Source organism: Rhinoderma darwinii, chromosome 1 (genome assembly GCF_050947455.1).
Source record: "Rhinoderma darwinii isolate aRhiDar2 chromosome 1, aRhiDar2.hap1, whole genome shotgun sequence".
NCBI lineage: Eukaryota > Metazoa > Chordata > Amphibia > Anura > Rhinodermatidae > Rhinoderma > Rhinoderma darwinii.
Window position 1 is genome coordinate 293,257,865 of NC_134687.1, and position 18,779 is coordinate 293,276,643.

An 18,779-nucleotide genomic window follows, 5' to 3' on the forward strand; every position below is an offset into this window, starting at 1 on the left:
AAAATATATACATTTATTGAATACATCCAAACATCCCAGAACCCAACAAATAAAAGTGCTATTGTTCTCTGTGCATTTTAATGTCCATTAAAAGTCCATGTTTTTAAGATTCTTATTTCTTCTTCCATTGGTCTAAAATGTATTTTGCTCTGGGACGTTTTTTCCCCAGAGCTGATGTCCTAAAGTCCTCTTTATTTTGTCTTCTTCCGGCCGGTGGTTTTGAAGCAATCCTATGATTGAAAGATCATAGATTATTAATAATTAGTATCTCATTCTTACTTTACTAACGGTCCTAATTGTATTCATTAATCCTCTACAATTTTATGAATATAACTCTAATCTTTATTTATTTTTTCTTACACAGGCAAACCAGGACCCCAATGACCTCTACTATAAGACAGAGTTGATGATTGTGAACCCACGACCACTGAGGAACCCAAAGAGGTTTTCCATGCATTTTCCAGCACATATCAGCTCAGAAACATCATGATAGTGAATTGCAAGGCCTTTAGATGCTACATTTGCCAAGTTGTTCCTAGCAATAGCAAGGGTAGCCTTTATATCCTCATCGCTGCTGTGCTTCATGCATTTTTTGTGCAGGTTCCCAGCATCAACTCTGTCTTATAGCAGATGGGGCAGGTCATTGGGGTCCATTGCCTGTTTAAGAAAAAATAAAGAAAGATTATAGTTACATTAATAACATTGAAGAAGATTAATGCATATCGTTAGGACCGTTAGTAAACTAAGAATGAGACATGCTACGCTGCTTCTGTAACTGCCATTCACTACTATTGGAGTCACGGAAACAGCGTAGCACATTAAATAAAAAAAATATATATCAATTTATTGAATACATCCAAACATCCCAGAACCCAACAAATAAAAGTGCTTTTGTTCCCTGTGCATTTTAATGTCCATTAAAAGTCCATAATTTTTAAGCTTCTTATTTCTTCTTCCATTGGTCCAAAATGTATTTTACTCTTGGATGGTTTTTTCACCAGAGCTGATGTCCTAAAGTCCTCTTTATTTTCTCTTCTTCCGGCAGGTGGTCTTGAAGCAATCCTATAATTGAAAGATCATAGATTATTAATAATTAGTTTCTCATTATTAGTTTACTAATGGTCCTGATGATATGCATTAATCCTCTACAATGTTATAAATATAACTCTCATCTTTATTTATTTTTTCTTAATCAGACAAAACAGGACCCCAATGACCTCTGCTATAAGACATAGTTGATGATTCTGAACCCACGACCACTGAGGAACCCAAAGAGGTTTTAATGTATATATATATATATATATATATATATATATATATATATATATACAATATATATATGTAAAGGAAATTAACTATCGATGCGCCTGAGCAGAACAACAGGGACTCTTTTGATTGCAGATAGTGATGTATCCCTCGACGTCACTTCAGCCCTTTGATAAAAGAAGAAAATAAATACTGATGTTAAAACAAAATGTGAGACATACAGTTTAATAAGCATATTAGTTTACAAAGTAAGGTCAATAAATGTATTTTATTATTACCCAGAGGAGCTCCCTTCCCCTCTCTGCCTCTGTGCCCTGGACCGTGTTCGGATGAACAATGAGGATGGTACTTGTGCTCTGAAAAAATAACCAAACATTAGTATATCAATTGATAAGTCTAACACAACTAAACTGAGGACATTTATAATAAAACTGAGAGTTTATCTACCTTGAAGTCCAATCATCATCATCATCATCATCATCATCATGATCAGCCAAGCTTTCTTTTTCTCCTCGGTCAGTTGATTCACTCCAGTCCTCTTTGGCACTGTAATCTTGTTCCTGGGCTTCTTCGTGGGATGTGATGTCTTCTCTTTGGATTCCTTGGCCTCCTTCCTGAATGTTCTCTTGTCTATAGGGTAGACATAGAAAAAATAAAGCATTAAACTTCTAAAACAAATCATGTAATATTATACAGTATATATTATTTCCCTCCCTCCCTTACCTTGAAGTGCTGGCTTGGGGCTGCTCACCACCGGCTTGCATTACCAGCATATAACCATGGCATATGTCCGTCAGTGTCTTCTCACGATAGTTTCTTTCCGCTGTCATGTTGGTGTGTGCCAAATATTTGGCAAAAAGACACTTTTCAGAGTCAGAAAAATTAGGGAGAGTCCAAGTTTCGCAAATCCTCCTGACAAGCTGACTGGTGATGTTGGGTAGTTTATATCTAGAAAGGAAAATAGAAAAACATAATACATACACAGCACTTAGAATTGAATAAAGACAGGTGACTTTTAAGAATCTTACTTTGTGTGGTACCGCAGGATGTCATTGGAAACATTATAAATTTCCTTTCCAGATGTAGAGAGGAAAAATACTTCTGTTGGCATGTTGTTCTTTAGCAGCATTGGTCTTACTATCTCAAAGTAGACATTAAACCACTAGGGGAGGGATACAAATAAAGAGATTATTGAAAAGCATCTTTACAACTCCATAAAGTAAGTAGGAGCCTTATAGAAACTTACCATTTCTTCCTCCTTTGTTAGCACATAGGTTGCCACTTGGTGTGTAGAGGTCTTGTGTAACTTGACCCCAACAACTACCAGGTCTAAACCCAAATATCTGTGATTGATCCTCTCATTCCACTCTGAAACCTATGAGTCAAAAGGAAAAAGTATGAGGGACAATGTACTTGCCACTGTATTGTGTTAGCCCAACCCTACGCCAAGCCACTTGTGTTTTTTTTTTTTCTATACATATGCCAGTCTTTTGTTTCAGCATAATTTCTATCTCTAGCCAGGTGTAAGGTTTTTACATAGATTATTCACTCTGTTCTTGCAGACAAATATCCGACTTTAATAAGCTAACATTAACCTTATGCAGGCTTCACACCATTATCGGCCTTCAGGGCTCCACTACACTATTAAAAGTATTTAACTGCAGCCATAAGGCCTCCAGACACTTCTCTAAAAAGCACCCCACAGCATAACCATAACAGGGTAGGAAAACAAAATGACGCAGAAAAACAGAGGAGGAGAAAGCTACTTACAGTCATATGTCGGACAACACCTGGCCGTTGGAGATGCCTCAAAATAAGCAGGGCCTCAAGATAATAAATAATTTCAAGTTGAGTGTCTCGCTTCATGTGTCTGTCTTTTGCAGCTTTGAGGCTTTTCAGGAAGGTTGGCTTTGCCACAACTAAAAGCCTCTGACATTCCAGGGGTGTTTTCATAGAATTTGTCAATGACTTGTATCTAAACACAAAGTAAAGAGAAATAATTCTATTGTATATACACAAGTAATAAAGAGTAGTAGCAATATCTAAAATAAATATATACCTATTTGAGGTTTCATACTTTGTCTAAGGATACATTTGAGTTCATAACTCACCGTTTGCTGACAACTTCTCTTGAAATTCCCTTAGATAGCCTCTTTTGAATGTCCTCTGTAACATCCATAAAGAAGTTGCAGGACTTAAACAGCCTTGGTCTTTCTGCAGAGAGATTGGTCGCTCTCAGCTGATACGTCATGAACCTCCTGATATGTTTTAGGTAATTAAAGACAGTCTGGTTTGCAAGCTTCAGGTCACGCAGCTTTGTAAAAAAGGAGTTAACCTTCTCAATGTTGCTGACAAAGTCCAGATTGGGACGCTGCGGGTTCATGTAATAAAGGAACCTTGCCAAATTTTCAACCTCCTGCTTGTAGTTGGGCACATCCAATGTGTGCTGCAAATAGACGGCAAAGCCCTTCAGTATTGGTTCGTCCAATGAATGTCGCTTGTATAGTCCAGCAGCCTTCATCTTCTGTCTTGTGACCACCGTCCATTTTGTCTGTAGGATTCTGTAATTTTGGAGAAAAGTGCAAGACATCAGATTTGACACATTTGACAGCCACAGAGAATACGTAAGGAGTATCTATGTACACTGACCTCTGTGTCCTGTCATCAAAGTTTCCTGTAGTTCCGCTTTCTTGATTGGATTCTTCCTCAGACTCTAGTTGAAGCTGAAAGTCTCTATCACTTTCCTCCTCTGCGCTGTCATCTTCATGTGCTCTTCTGCCTTCTTCATTGTGTTGGTCTTCCCTCGGGTCTTCAGGCTGTGCAAGGAATGGTGTGTCTGTAACTTCTTCCTCAGGATCTGCAGGGATCAGTGTGACCTCCATTTCCTCATCAGGGACTGGTATGGCTGCAATATCCTCTACAGCCGCTGTGTGATGTGGCACAGTAAGGGCAGTTGATGCAGAGGTTGATGGTCTTCCATATTGTACATTGCTGTAAAATATAAAAAGCAACGTGAGTATAAGTGTAAACACTGGAGAGCTATGAGACATAAGCAGACAGGGGTGACACATACCTGGCCACAGTTGGTTTGTTAATGATCAAAAAGCCCCTGTCCTCGAGGAAGGGGACAACGTTTTCCAATGAGCCAAGAGAGATGATCTCTTGGTAACTGATTGCAGTGCCCTTAGATGCAATTTTCACCAGGGTTTTCCTGGCCAATGCCACAGTGGCTTTTATCTCCTCATCGCTGCTGAACCTCATACACTTTCTCCTCAGATGTGTAGAGAATAATGTCTGTGTACGGTAACATACTGGGCATGTCATAGGAGTTCTGTTTTGCCTGTTGAAAGACATGAGGTTTTGGATTTAAAAATGTCCTAAGTAATATAGCTTAGTTTGAAATATACCCAAACTGCAATCTCAAAAATAGTCACAAGATGTCCCACTACATGCATACTGATTTGTTTCAGGCAGGCTACCTGAACAATGCCTGGGTTTTAATACCACGCCCTACTGAAACAGGAGGCCTCTACGCTACCACATGGCTTCTCATAGTAACCTCTCTATGTTATAGGCAGTCTACAACATGTATTTTATACAAAAATGGCTATGTATTTTAGGGTATATCCTAGAGGTCAATAAACACATGAACTTGTACTTTTGCTGCAGATTACATGCTTGTAACTCAACTACCTGAACAATGCCTGGGCTTGTACAATATGGCCTACTGAAAATAAAATGGCACCTCTTCCCTAGCCCATGGCTCACCATGATTTCACTATACAATTTGCCTGAACTGAACATTAATGATGGACATAAATATACGTTAATAAACATATTTACTTACAATTTGGCTGCAGACTCCATTCCTGTAACTAGAACTTGATGTCCTAAAGATGTATATTTGAGTCAAAAAAACAATAAATCTTTTAGAAGCAGTATCCAAAAGGCAGATGATGTAGGTATCCAGGTACAATGTCTCAAGTGAATAAGGTGAATAGCAAAAAAATAATGCAATCCAAGAAGGAGATCAGTCAATAGCTTTCAAGAAAACTTCCAAACTGACTGAAAATGCCTCAGTGTTTTAAACTGTTTTATAGTGTGAGGTTGATGCTTTGTAAGAAGATCCTCTTACACAAACAACAAACAGAGCCTGTGATAGGAGAGTTTGAATGATGCACAAAAGCTTATCTGCCTTTTTAGTGGCTGAGGAGAATAACAGAGATAAAACTACAGACTCATGCTGAAAACCTGATAATACAATTGTTTGAATATAATAGGACATTTACATTTATTAAATGTGATATTTACTATCATTTCTATTTCATATACACTATACCTATTTCATATACACCTATTAAATATAATATTTATTATCGTTTCTAAGCTGACCTTTACAACACGTTTTTTGCTACTGTTTTTATAGAAACTAGATAGGTATGTGGCATAGTGTTAAAATATATTAGAGTATGTACATTTTAATATGGTGCCCCCATAGCTGCACTATACAGTGTAATGCTCCCACAGTTGCACCATACAGTATAATGCCCCCCATAGCTGTCCCATACAATTTAATACCCCCATAGCTGCACCATACACTGTGATGCCCCCCATAGCTGCACCATACTGTATAATGGTGTATAACGGCCGGATCATGACACAGATTTGAAACAGAACCGTGTGTCCGATGGACGCGAGCTAGGCGTCCATTCGTTCACCTTGCAGAGCCGAACAATATGACACCTGACTCTGTCGTCTTTTCTAAAAGGGTACCCCTCTTTTGCCAAATAAACATGGAGGAATTCCCTTATTAATTTATTTTTATTACAATAATTATTGTAATAATAATGTTGTTATATTGTATAATATGTAAATATGGTTTATGCCTATGCTTAACTTTAAAGTGTAGCTAAATGTTTGGCAAACTTCTGACATGTCAAAGTGACATGTCAGAAGTTTGGATGGGTGGGGGTCTGAACACTGAGACCCCCACCAATCGCTAGAACAAAGCTGCTGAGCGTTCACACGAGTGCTTCAGCTGTTTTGTTTTAGCGATTGGTGGGGATCTCAGTGCTCGGACCCCCACCAATCCAAACTTCTGACATGTCACTGTGACATGTCAGAAGTTTGTCAAACATTTAGCTACACTTTAATTTTGTGTTCTGTATTAATAAAGTTGTTATGTTGTATTATATGTAAAGTTGGTTTCGGCCTATTCTTACAGTGTACCTAAACGTTTATCAAACTTCTGACATGGTTTTAGTGCAGCTATGGTGCCCCCATAGCTGCACCATTCATTTTAATATGGTGCCCCCATAGCTGCACCATACAGTGTAATGCTCCCACAGTTGCACCATACAGTATAATGCCCCCCATAGCTGTCCCATACCATTTAATACCATAGGTACAATGTCTCAAGTGTAGTATTGAACAAGGTGAATAGCAAAAAAATAATGCAATCCAAGAAGGAGATCAGTCAATAGCTTTCAAGAAAACTTCCAAACTGACTGAAAATGCCTCAGTGTTTTAAACTGTTTTATAGTGTGAGGTTGATGCTTTGTAAGAAGATCCTCTTACACAAACAACAAACAGAGCCTGTGATAGGAGAGTTTGAATGATGCACAAAAGCTTATCTGCCTTTTTAGTGGCTGAGGAGAATAACAGAGATAAAACTACAGACTCATGCTGAAAACCTGATAATACAATTGTTTGACTACAATAGGACATTTACATTTATTAAATGTGATATTTACTATCATTTATATTTCATATACATTATACCTATTTCATATACACCTATTCAATGTAATATTTATTATCGTTTCTAAGCTGACCTTTACAACACGTTTTTTGCTACTGTTTTTATAGAAACTAGATAGGTATGTGGCACAGTGTTAAAATATATTAGTCCATGCACAGGTTTTGGGACTGACAGAGTTATTTTAAAAATGTGTACCTATTTCATATACACCTATTAAATGTAATATTTACTATTGTTTCTAAACTGACCTTTACAACATGTTTCTAAATACTGTTTGTATAGAAGCCAGATTAGAATGTGGAATAGTGTTAAAATATATTAGTCCATGCCAAGGTGTCAATACTGGCAGAGTGGAGGTGACACATTTATATTGTTAGACTAAGCTGGCTCCGGCCAGGGGACAGTCATAATTGCCACTGTATTGTTTCATCCAAATACATGGCCCAGCCACGTGTGAAATATTTAAATAAACATACCACTCTTTTGTTTTAGTATTCTCTTTTATCCCTTACAGCAATTTGATTGGTTACTGAAATGCATAACTACAGCTTCCAGAGAGTTGGCCATCACTTTTGTCAAGCTACTGGAAGCTATCTAAGGGTTCCTTCTAAGCTTTACATTTGACTCCACTGCTGACCTCGGACTGCATTTTGAATTATCTGCACCATTCTAGGAAGCACTTTGGATTTCTGCCTGCTGTAATCTCTTCCTTTTCTGGAAGGTAGGTACAAGCATAGCTCAGACAATACCAATGTCGATTTTAATGCATATATTTAAGTAGCTTCTAAGTACATGTCTGTGTAAATTGCGTTAATTTTTAATATAAAAACTCATCTAGGTATTGCTAATATATTTATATATATATATATATATATATATCCTTTGTAAATTTTAATGCATATGTTTAAGTAGCCTCTAAGTACATGTATATGTATTATATATATATATATATATATATATATATATATATATATATATATATATATATATATATATATATATATGTAAATAGTGGCAGCACTCTATACCAAATCCCACTATAGTAACCTGCACAGCGGTAATCCTGATCCATGGACCATGTAGTATATTGAAAATAAATTATGCTGCACACCAATATAAGCAAAGTAAAATTGTGGTAGTCACCCCAAAATGTAAGTCAGCCCCCCCCCATAACTCCTGTGAGGGTTTGTAACACTTCTTTGAGTGTATCCCATAACAGGGCTTAGGAAGGGGTGATAGGCATGCATGCAGTAGCTGTTTGGATGTGGATTTTTGAAATGACCGAGTTTTAGGTAGAAGGCACTGATGAATATAAGATAAGTGTGTTTACCAATTAATCTGTGTTTTTTCAGAAATCCATCTAAAAATAGATATGACACGGATTTCCGTGGGTACGAATGACGCGAGCTAGGCGTCCATTCGTTCACCTTGCAGAGCCGAACAATATGACACCTGACTCTGTTGTCTTTTCTAAAAGGGTACCCCTCTTTTGCCCAATAAACATGGTGGAATTCCCTTATTAATTTGTTTTTATTACAAAATTAATATCTCCAAAACTAACCGTTGAATATCCCTTATATTTATTACACATGTAGCCCTTAACACTCTGACCTATCCTAAAAAATTAGGGGTGATAGGCATGCATGCAGTAGCTGTTTGGATGTGGATTTTTGAAATGACCGAGTTTTAGGTAGAAGGCACTGATGAATATAAGATAAGTGTGTTTACCAATTAATCTGTGTTTTTTCAGAAATCCATCTAAAAATAGATATGACACAGATTTTCGTGGGTCCGATGGACGCGAGCTAGGCGTCCATTCGTTCACCTTGCAGAGCCGAACAATATGACACCTGACTCTGTCGTCTTTTCTAAAAGGGTACCCCTCTTTTGCCCAATAAACATGGTGGAATTCCCTTATTAATTTATTTTTATTACAAAATTAATATCTCCAAAACTAACCGTTGAATATCCCTTATATTTATTACACATGTAGCCCTTAACACTCTGACCTATCCTAAAAAATTAGGGGTGATAGGCATGCATGCAGTAGCTGTTTGGATGTGGATTTTTGAAATGACCGAGTTTTTGGTAGAAGGCACTGATGAATATAAGATAAGTGCGTTTACCAATTAATCTGTGTTTTTACACAGATCCATATGAAATCAGATTAGACATGGTATTATCACACGAGAAAGATCTTTAAAGCCCCTGGACACATATTGCACCCAGAGTGCATTTCTTGACATGTTGTGGTAGTCACCCCAAAATGTAAGTCAGCCCCCCCCCCATAACTCCTGTGAGGGTTTGTAACACTTTTTTGAGTGTATCCCATAACAGGGCTTTGGAAGGGGTGATAGGCATGCATGCAGTAGCTGTTTGGATTTAAATTTTTGAAATGACCGAGTTTTAGGTAGAAGGCACTGATGAATATAAGATAAGTGCGTTTACCAATTAATCTGTGTTTTTTCAGAAATCCATCTAAAAATAGATATGACACGGATTTCCGTGGGTCCGAATGACGCGAGCTAGGCGTCCATTCGTTCACCTTGCAGAGCCGAACAATATGACACCTGACTCTGTTGTCTTTTCTAAAAGGGTACCCCTCTTTTGCCCAATAAACATGGTGGAATTCCCTTATTAATTTGTTTTTATTACAAAATTAATATCTCCAAAACTAACCGTTGAATATCCCTTATATTTATTACACATGTAGCCCTTAACACTCTGACCTATCCTAAAAAATTAGGGGTGATAGGCATGCATGCAGTAGCTGTTTGGATGTGGATTTTTGAAATGACCGAGTTTTAGGTAGAAGGCACTGATGAATATAAGATAAGTGCGTTTACCAATTAATCTGTGTTTTTACACAGATCCATATGAAATCAGATTAGACATGGTATTATCACACGAGAAAGATCTTTAAAGCCCCTGGACACATATTGCACCCAGAGTGCATTTCTTGACATGTTGTGGTAGTCACCCCAAAATGTAAGTCAGCCCCCCCCCATAACTCCTGTGAGGGTTTGTAACACTTTTTTGAGTGTATCCCATAACAGGGCTTTGGAAGGGGTGATAGGCATGCATGCAGTAGCTGTTTGGATTTAAATTTTTGAAATGACCGAGTTTTAGGTAGAAGGCACTGATGAATATAAGATAAGTGCGTTTACCAATTAATCTGTGTTTTTTCAGAAATCCATCTAAAAATAGATATGACACGGATTTCCGTGGGTCCGAATGACGCGAGCTAGGCGTCCATTCGTTCACCTTGCAGAGCCGAACAATATGACACCTGACTCTGTTGTCTTTTCTAAAAGGGTACCCCTCTTTTGCCCAATAAACATGGTGGAATTCCCTTATTAATTTGTTTTTATTACAAAATTAATATCTCCAAAACTAACCGTTGAATATCCCTTATATTTATTACACATGTAGCCCTTAACACTCTGACCTATCCTAAAAAATTAGGGGTGATAGGCATGCATGCAGTAGCTGTTTGGATGTGGATTTTTGAAATGACCGAGTTTTAGGTAGACGGCACTGATGAATATAAGATAAGTGCGTTTACCAATTAATCTGTGTTTTTACACAGATCCATATGAAATCAGATTAGACATGGTATTATCACACGAGAAAGATCTTTAAAGCCCCTGGACACATATTGCACCCAGAGTGCATTTCTTGACATGTTGTGGTAGTCACCCCAAAATGTAAGTCAGCCCCCCCCCATAACTCCTGTGAGGGTTTGTAACACTTTTTTGAGTGTATCCCATAACAGGGCTTTGGAAGGGGTGATAGGCATGCATGCAGTAGCTGTTTGGATTTAAATTTTTGAAATGACCGAGTTTTAGGTAGAAGGCACTGATGAATATAAGATAAGTGCGTTTACCAATTAATCTGTGTTTTTTCAGAAATCCATCTAAAAATAGATATGACACGGATTTCCGTGGGTCCGAATGACGCGAGCTAGGCGTCCATTCGTTCACCTTGCAGAGCCGAACAATATGACACCTGACTCTGTTGTCTTTTCTAAAAGGGTACCCCTCTTTTGCCCAATAAACATGGTGGAATTCCCTTATTAATTTGTTTTTATTACAAAATTAATATCTCCAAAACTAACCGTTGAATATCCCTTATATTTATTACACATGTAGCCCTTAACACTCTGACCTATCCTAAAAAATTAGGGGTGATAGGCATGCATGCAGTAGCTGTTTGGATGTGGATTTTTGAAATGACCGAGTTTTAGGTAGACGGCACTGATGAATATAAGATAAGTGCGTTTACCAATTAATCTGTGTTTTTACACAGATCCATATGAAATCAGATTAGACATGGTATTATCACACGAGAAAGATCTTTAAAGCCCCTGGACACATATTGCACCCAGAGTGCATTTCTTGACATGTTGTGGTAGTCACCACAAAATGTAAGTCAGCCCCCCCCCATAACTCCTGTGAGGGTTTGTAACACTTTTTTGAGTGTATCCCATAACAGGGCTTTGGAAGGGGTGATAGGCATGCATGCAGTAGCTGTTTGGATTTAAATTTTTGAAATGACCGAGTTTTAGGTAGAAGGCACTGATGAATATAAGATAAGTGCGTTTACCAATTAATCTGTGTTTTTTCAGAAATCCATCTAAAAATAGATATGACACGGATTTCCGTGGGTCCGAATGACGCGAGCTAGGCGTCCATTCGTTCACCTTGCAGAGCCGAACAATATGACACCTGACTCTGTTGTCTTTTCTAAAAGGGTACCCCTCTTTTGCCCAATAAACATGGTGGAATTCCCTTATTAATTTGTTTTTATTACAAAATTAATATCTCCAAAACTAACCGTTGAATATCCCTTATATTTATTACACATGTAGCCCTTAACACTCTGACCTATCCTAAAAAATTAGGGGTGATAGGCATGCATGCAGTAGCTGTTTGGATTTACATTTTTGAAATGACCGAGTTTTAGGTAGAAGGCACTGATGAATATAAGATAAGTGCGTTTACCAATTAATCTGTGTTTTTTCAGAAATCCATCTAAAAATAGATATGACACGGATTTCCGTGGGTCCGAATGACGCGAGCTAGGCGTCCATTCGTTCACCTTGCAGAGCCGAACAATATGACACCTGACTCTGTTGTCTTTTCTAAAAGGGTACCCCTCTTTTGCCCAATAAACATGGTGGAATTCCCTTATTAATTTGTTTTTATTACAAAATTAATATCTCCAAAACTAACCGTTGAATATCCCTTATATTTATTACACATGTAGCCCTTAACACTCTGACCTATCCTAAAAAATTAGGGGTGATAGGCATGCATGCAGTAGCTGTTTGGATGTGGATTTTTGAAATGACCGAGTTTTAGGTAGAAGGCACTGATGAATATAAGATAAGTGCGTTTACCAATTAATCTGTGTTTTTACACAGATCCATATGAAATCAGATTAGACATGGTATTATCACACGAGAAAGATCTTTAAAGCCCCTGGACACATATTGCACCCAGAGTGCATTTCTTGACATGTTGTGGTAGTCACCCCAAAATGTAAGTCAGCCCCCCCCCCATAACTCCTGTGAGGGTTTGTAACACTTTTTTGAGTGTATCCCATAACAGGGCTTTGGAAGGGGTGATAGGCATGCATGCAGTAGCTGTTTGGATTTAAATTTTTGAAATGACCGAGTTTTAGGTAGAAGGCACTGATGAATATAAGATAAGTGCGTTTACCAATTAATCTGTGTTTTTTCAGAAATCCATCTAAAAATAGATATGACACGGATTTCCGTGGGTCCGAATGACGCGAGCTAGGCGTCCATTCGTTCACCTTGCAGAGCCGAACAATATGACACCTGACTCTGTTGTCTTTTCTAAAAGGGTACCCCTCTTTTGCCCAATAAACATGGTGGAATTCCCTTATTAATTTGTTTTTATTACAAAATTAATATCTCCAAAACTAACCGTTGAATATCCCTTATATTTATTACACATGTAGCCCTTAACACTCTGACCTATCCTAAAAAATTAGGGGTGATAGGCATGCATGCAGTAGCTGTTTGGATGTGGATTTTTGAAATGACCGAGTTTTAGGTAGAAGGCACTGATGAATATAAGATAAGTGCGTTTACCAATTAATCTGTGTTTTTACACAGATCCATATGAAATCAGATTAGACATGGTATTATCACACGAGAAAGATCTTTAAAGCCCCTGGACACATATTGCACCCAGAGTGCATTTCTTGACATGTTGTGGTAGTCACCCCAAAATGTAAGTCAGCCCCCCCCCCATAACTCCTGTGAGGGTTTGTAACACTTTTTTGAGTGTATCCCATAACAGGGCTTTGGAAGGGGTGATAGGCATGCATGCAGTAGCTGTTTGGATTTAAATTTTTGAAATGACCGAGTTTTAGGTAGAAGGCACTGATGAATATAAGATAAGTGCGTTTACCAATTAATCTGTGTTTTTTCAGAAATCCATCTAAAAATAGATATGACACGGATTTCCGTGGGTCCGAATGACGCGAGCTAGGCGTCCATTCGTTCACCTTGCAGAGCCGAACAATATGACACCTGACTCTGTTGTCTTTTCTAAAAGGGTACCCCTCTTTTGCCCAATAAACATGGTGGAATTCCCTTATTAATTTGTTTTTATTACAAAATTAATATCTCCAAAACTAACCGTTGAATATCCCTTATATTTATTACACATGTAGCCCTTAACACTCTGACCTATCCTAAAAAATTAGGGGTGATAGGCATGCATGCAGTAGCTGTTTGGATTTAAATTTTTGAAATGACCGAGTTTTAGGTAGAAGGCACTGATGAATATAAGATAAGTGCGTTTACCAATTAATCTGTGTTTTTTCAGAAATCCATCTAAAAATAGATATGACACGGATTTCCGTGGGTCCGAATGACGCGAGCTAGGCGTCCATTCGTTCACCTTGCAGAGCCGAACAATATGACACCTGACTCTGTTGTCTTTTCTAAAAGGGTACCCCTCTTTTGCCCAATAAACATGGTGGAATTCCCTTATTAATTTGTTTTTATTACAAAATTAATATCTCCAAAACTAACCGTTGAATATCCCTTATATTTATTACACATGTAGCCCTTAACACTCTGACCTATCCTAAAAAATTAGGGGTGATAGGCATGCATGCAGTAGCTGTTTGGATGTGGATTTTTGAAATGACCGAGTTTTAGGTAGAAGGCACTGATGAATATATGATAAGTGCGTTTACCAATTAATCTGTGTTTTTACACAGATCCATATGAAATCAGATTAGACATGGTATTATCACACGAGAAAGATCTTTAAAGCCCCTGGACACATATTGCACCCAGAGTGCATTTCTTGACATGTTGTGGTATTCACCCCAAAATGTAAGTCAGCCCCCCCATAACTCCTGTGAGGGTTTGTAACACTTCTTTGAGTATATCCCATAACAGGGCTTAGGAAGGGGTGATAGGCATGCATGCAGGAGCTGTTTGGATGTGGATTTTTTGAAATTATCGATTTTTTGCTAAATGGCCACTGATAAACGTGAAATCCATCTAAAAACAGATATGACATGGTATTATCACACGAGAAAGATATTTAAATACCACACATAGCACCCAGAGTGCAAGTTTCTTACAAGGGCTCAGAACACTGCTGTGAGTACCACACTAGTAAGGACCTATGTGTGCTGTTTTACTGTGAGCTCTATGCACCCCAAGTTCCTATATGCACCCCAAGTTCCATGTGAAGGCTCAGAACACTGCTGGGAGTGTGCCACATCAGTAATGCATCAATGTATGCAGTTTTGAATCACCTTTATGTGCTATGTTACTGTGAGCTCTATGTGAACCTTCTGTGCTCCAAAAGTCAACCTGGTAGTCAATAATAGGAGAACTGCTGTTTTCAGTGCTTCAGAACTTTCATCCTGTAACCATCCAAACATCAATGTACTTTCACTACCACCTCCCTGTAAAGCTATAGTGCTTAGATAGCACCCAGAGTGAAATTTTGACATTTTGGGGCGGTCACCCCAAAATCTGAATATGCACCCCAAGTTCCATGTGAAGGCTCAGAACACTGCCGGGAGTGTGCCACATCAGTAATGCATCAGTGTTTTTAATTTTAACCGCACAGTGTGTGTTACAGTGCCATCCGATTCTTCGGTGATTCACAAACCTGAAGCTAGCATCTTCGATGGTCCCAAAAGAAGAACCTGGAATCGCTTTAGATGTAAAAAGAAGAACCTGGCATCGGCGAAGATGTAGAGTCAACCTCTAAAGGAGGCGGTGAAAGGTCATGCTAGATACCATCTTCCGTATACTGGGGACCATCCGCCACAGGCGCAACCACTGTACAGGTCAGTATAGACCTTGTTCTATAGGTGGGGGGAAGGGGTGAAAACCACAAAAAAGGCCATACTTACTAGGTGGGTGGGTGGGTGGGTGAAAACCCGTTCCCAGCAGGACGCAGACAGGTCAAAAAATGATGCAGAAGGAGGGTGCATTAAATAGTGATAGCCACTCCCACTAGTCTTGAGGGGAGTGGCGAACTAAGTGCTCACAGGTGTGCGATAAATGAGTGTCAGTGTTAGTGTAGTGCTAGGGTGTGAATGTATGGTAAAAAAGAAAGGTGTATGTATGGAAGTGTAAGAACTGTGTGATAATGTAATAAAAAATAAATAATAAATAAGTGTGATGAATAGGGGTCAGTGCTGTGAATAGTACATGGGGTGTCAGTACTATGTGTAATACGTGGAGGGATAATGTGCTTGTCGTCAGGCATAGCATATCTTGCCGAATCACAGCCTATTTGTAACGCCGCTACTGTTAGCTACAGCGGGCTGCTCTGCATGCCAATCCAAACTCCAGCACATCATGCCCTCCCAGCATATAAGACCCTGCTGCGTCCTGAAAAAAAGTATACATAGTAAAAATATCCATGAAACATGGGGTATTAGTTGTTATTTTGGCCAAAATACGCAAAGCTCGCAACCCAACGTCAAGGGTCCCCAGTGCCTTGCGAGTCCCTAACTAGAACTTTTCGTTCCTAATTTAAAAACACCAGCAGAAAAAAATGGGACATAGATAACATCAAAACCACAAAAAAGACCATACTTACTATGCGTGACGACCAGCACATTATCCCTCCACGTATTACACATAGTACTGACACCCCATGTACTATTCACAGCACTGACCCCTATTCATCACACTTATTTATTAATTATGTATTGCTTATGTATTGCAGTATATTGTCATTTTTACAGGCTTCTGTAACAGCGCGATCACTGTTCCTGTCCGTTAGTTCTGGGTGTCACCTGTAATACACAGCTGACACCCGCAGCGTATTGCGCAGGCTCCGTGCGTGAGCACGCTCCATACATCACCTCCCACACATGCTATTAAGTCGTGGTGTGCAAAGGGGTTAATGTGCAACGGTTGGGGCGGAGTGAAAATTCCAATTTTCCGCCGATATGCCATTTTAGTGCATTATATGTTATGCCCAGTTTGTGCCACTGAAGACAAATACCTAATAAAATATTAACCGGGTTCTTTCGGGTATGGTGATGCCATATCTGTGGACGTAGACTGCTGTTGGGTCACGCTGTAGGGCTCAGAAGGGAGGGGGTGGCATTTGGCTTTTGGAGCGCAGATTTAGCTTGGTAGTAGTTCTGTTTAGCGTTTTGCTGGTATTTCAGTTTATAATGTGGGGGCATATGTAATCTGTGTGGAATACATCAAGGGCATAATAAGAGGGTATAATAATGGGGTAAATATATAATAATCCGCAGATATGTGGCCAGCGTCACACTGATAAATGGTGCCCAATCTTATCCGCTTTTGGAACACTCTGCACATTTTCGCCATATTCTGAGAGCCAGAACTTATTTATTTTTTCTTCACCAGGAGCTGTGCGAGGGCTTATTTGTTGCGGAAAAATCTGTACTTTTCATTGGTACCATTTTGGAGTGCATGCGATTTTTTTGATCACTTTTTATTCCCTTTTTTGGCAAGCAAGGTGACCAAAAACCTGTAATTCTGACAATGGCTTTTATCATTATTTTTTATGGCATTCACCCTGGGCTATAAATCACCATTTTACTTTATTCTGTGGGTCGGTACGGTTACGGCGATACCATATGTATATCGTTTTTTTATGTTTTTCAGCGTTTGCGCAATAAAATCACTTAGGCCTGATTTACACGAGCGTGTGCGTTTTGCGCACACAAAAAACGCGGCGTTTTGCGTGCGCAAAAGGCACTTAACAGCTGCGTGTGTCATCAGTGTATGATGCGCGGCTGTGAGATTTTCTCGCAGCCGCCATCATTTTGACACTCCGTGCTTCCGTGCGACCTGCGTGGTTTTCACGCACCCATTGACTTCAATGGGTGCGTGATGTGCAAAAACGCAGAAATATAGAACATGTCGTGAGTTTTACGCAGCGGACTCACTCTGCGCAAAACTCACGGACTGTCTGCACTGCCCCATAGCCTAATATAGGTGCGTACGACACGCGTGAAAAGCACGCGCGTCGCACGCGCGTATATTACGCTCGTCTAAATGATGCCTTATTTATAAAATAATTTATTGTTTGTGTCACCATATTCTGAGAGCCATAACTTTTTTATTTTTCAGTCAAAAATGTTGTGTAAAAAGCTGTGTAAGGGCTTGGTTTTTGCGGGACGGTTTGTAGTTTTTTTTGTTTCTATTTTGGGGTACATGCGACTTTTTGATTACTTTTTATTGTAAATATTGGAAGGGGTGGTGAACAAAAAATAATGATTCTAGCATTGTTTTTTTAATTCTTTGTTCATCGTGCGGGAAAAATAATATTACAGTTTGATAGTTGGGGTTTGTTACGAACGCGGTGATACCAAATCTGTGTACTTTTTTTAACGTGTTAATTTTTTTTCCTATAATAAAAGACGTATAGGAAAAAAAAGCATTTTTTTGTTTATTTAACTTATAACTTTTAGTTTTAATTTTTTATTACTTGTCCCACTAGGGGACATTTAGACTTGCAGCGTAGTCGCTACGTAGTGTAATGTGTTCTGCCATTGTGACGTCAGTCACGCCATCTTGAAGATCCGGATCAGGTGCGGGGGGGCAGATGGGTTGATCAGGGGTGTAATAGGGCGGTGCTGGCCCTTATTTTGACCGTTTCCCTCTTCTCTCACAGAATATATTCTGTGAGAGAAGAGAGAGAACGAACCGCCGCTATTTTTACAGCGATCACCGTTATGTGACTGAGGATCGGACAAAACGGTCCTCGGTCTGTGCTCGAAGGCCTCAGCTACCTCCGTAGCTGATTCCACGGAGTTTAAGCTCCTCCTAGGGGCACTATCTTTATGCCAAAGCGCTGCCGTGAAAAGGCGGCGCTCTGACATAAGTACCTTTTAATGGACGCCGTGAAAACACATATATGCGGTCATTAACCCCTTAAGGACGCAGCCACTTTTGGACCTTATGACACAGCCTCATTTTTTAAATCTGATGTGTCACTTTATGTGGTATTAACTCTGGAATGCTTTTACCTATCCAAGCGATTCTGAGATCGTTTTCTCGTGACATATTGTACTTTAAGTTAGTGAAAAAAATTTGGTCGATATATTCAATATTTTTGTGTGAAAAACACCAAAATTTTGAGAAAATTTGCAAAAAATTAGCATTTTCTAAATTCAAATGTATCTGCTTGTAAGACAGATAGTTATACCACACAAAATAGTTACTAGCTAACATTTCCCATATGTCTAC

The 18,779-nt window shown here is 39.0% G+C and overlaps 1 protein-coding gene across 1 annotated transcript; it reads right to left on the reverse strand.

Moving 5' to 3' along the window:
* Window positions 1-1,349: 1,349 nt before the first annotated feature.
* Window positions 1,350-4,951, reverse strand: LOC142741600 (uncharacterized). Its single transcript, XM_075850968.1, has 10 exons — window positions 4,340-4,951; window positions 3,916-4,257; window positions 3,378-3,827; window positions 3,037-3,241; window positions 2,513-2,641; window positions 2,295-2,428; window positions 1,990-2,214; window positions 1,714-1,896; window positions 1,545-1,622; window positions 1,350-1,433 (listed from the first exon to the last, which is right to left on the reverse strand). Exons 1-10 carry the CDS (start codon window positions 4,618-4,620, stop codon window positions 1,352-1,354), a joined length of 2,109 nt encoding a protein of 702 aa, XP_075707083.1. The 5' UTR covers window positions 4,621-4,951; the 3' UTR covers window positions 1,350-1,351.
* Window positions 4,952-18,779: the final 13,828 nt, after the last annotated feature.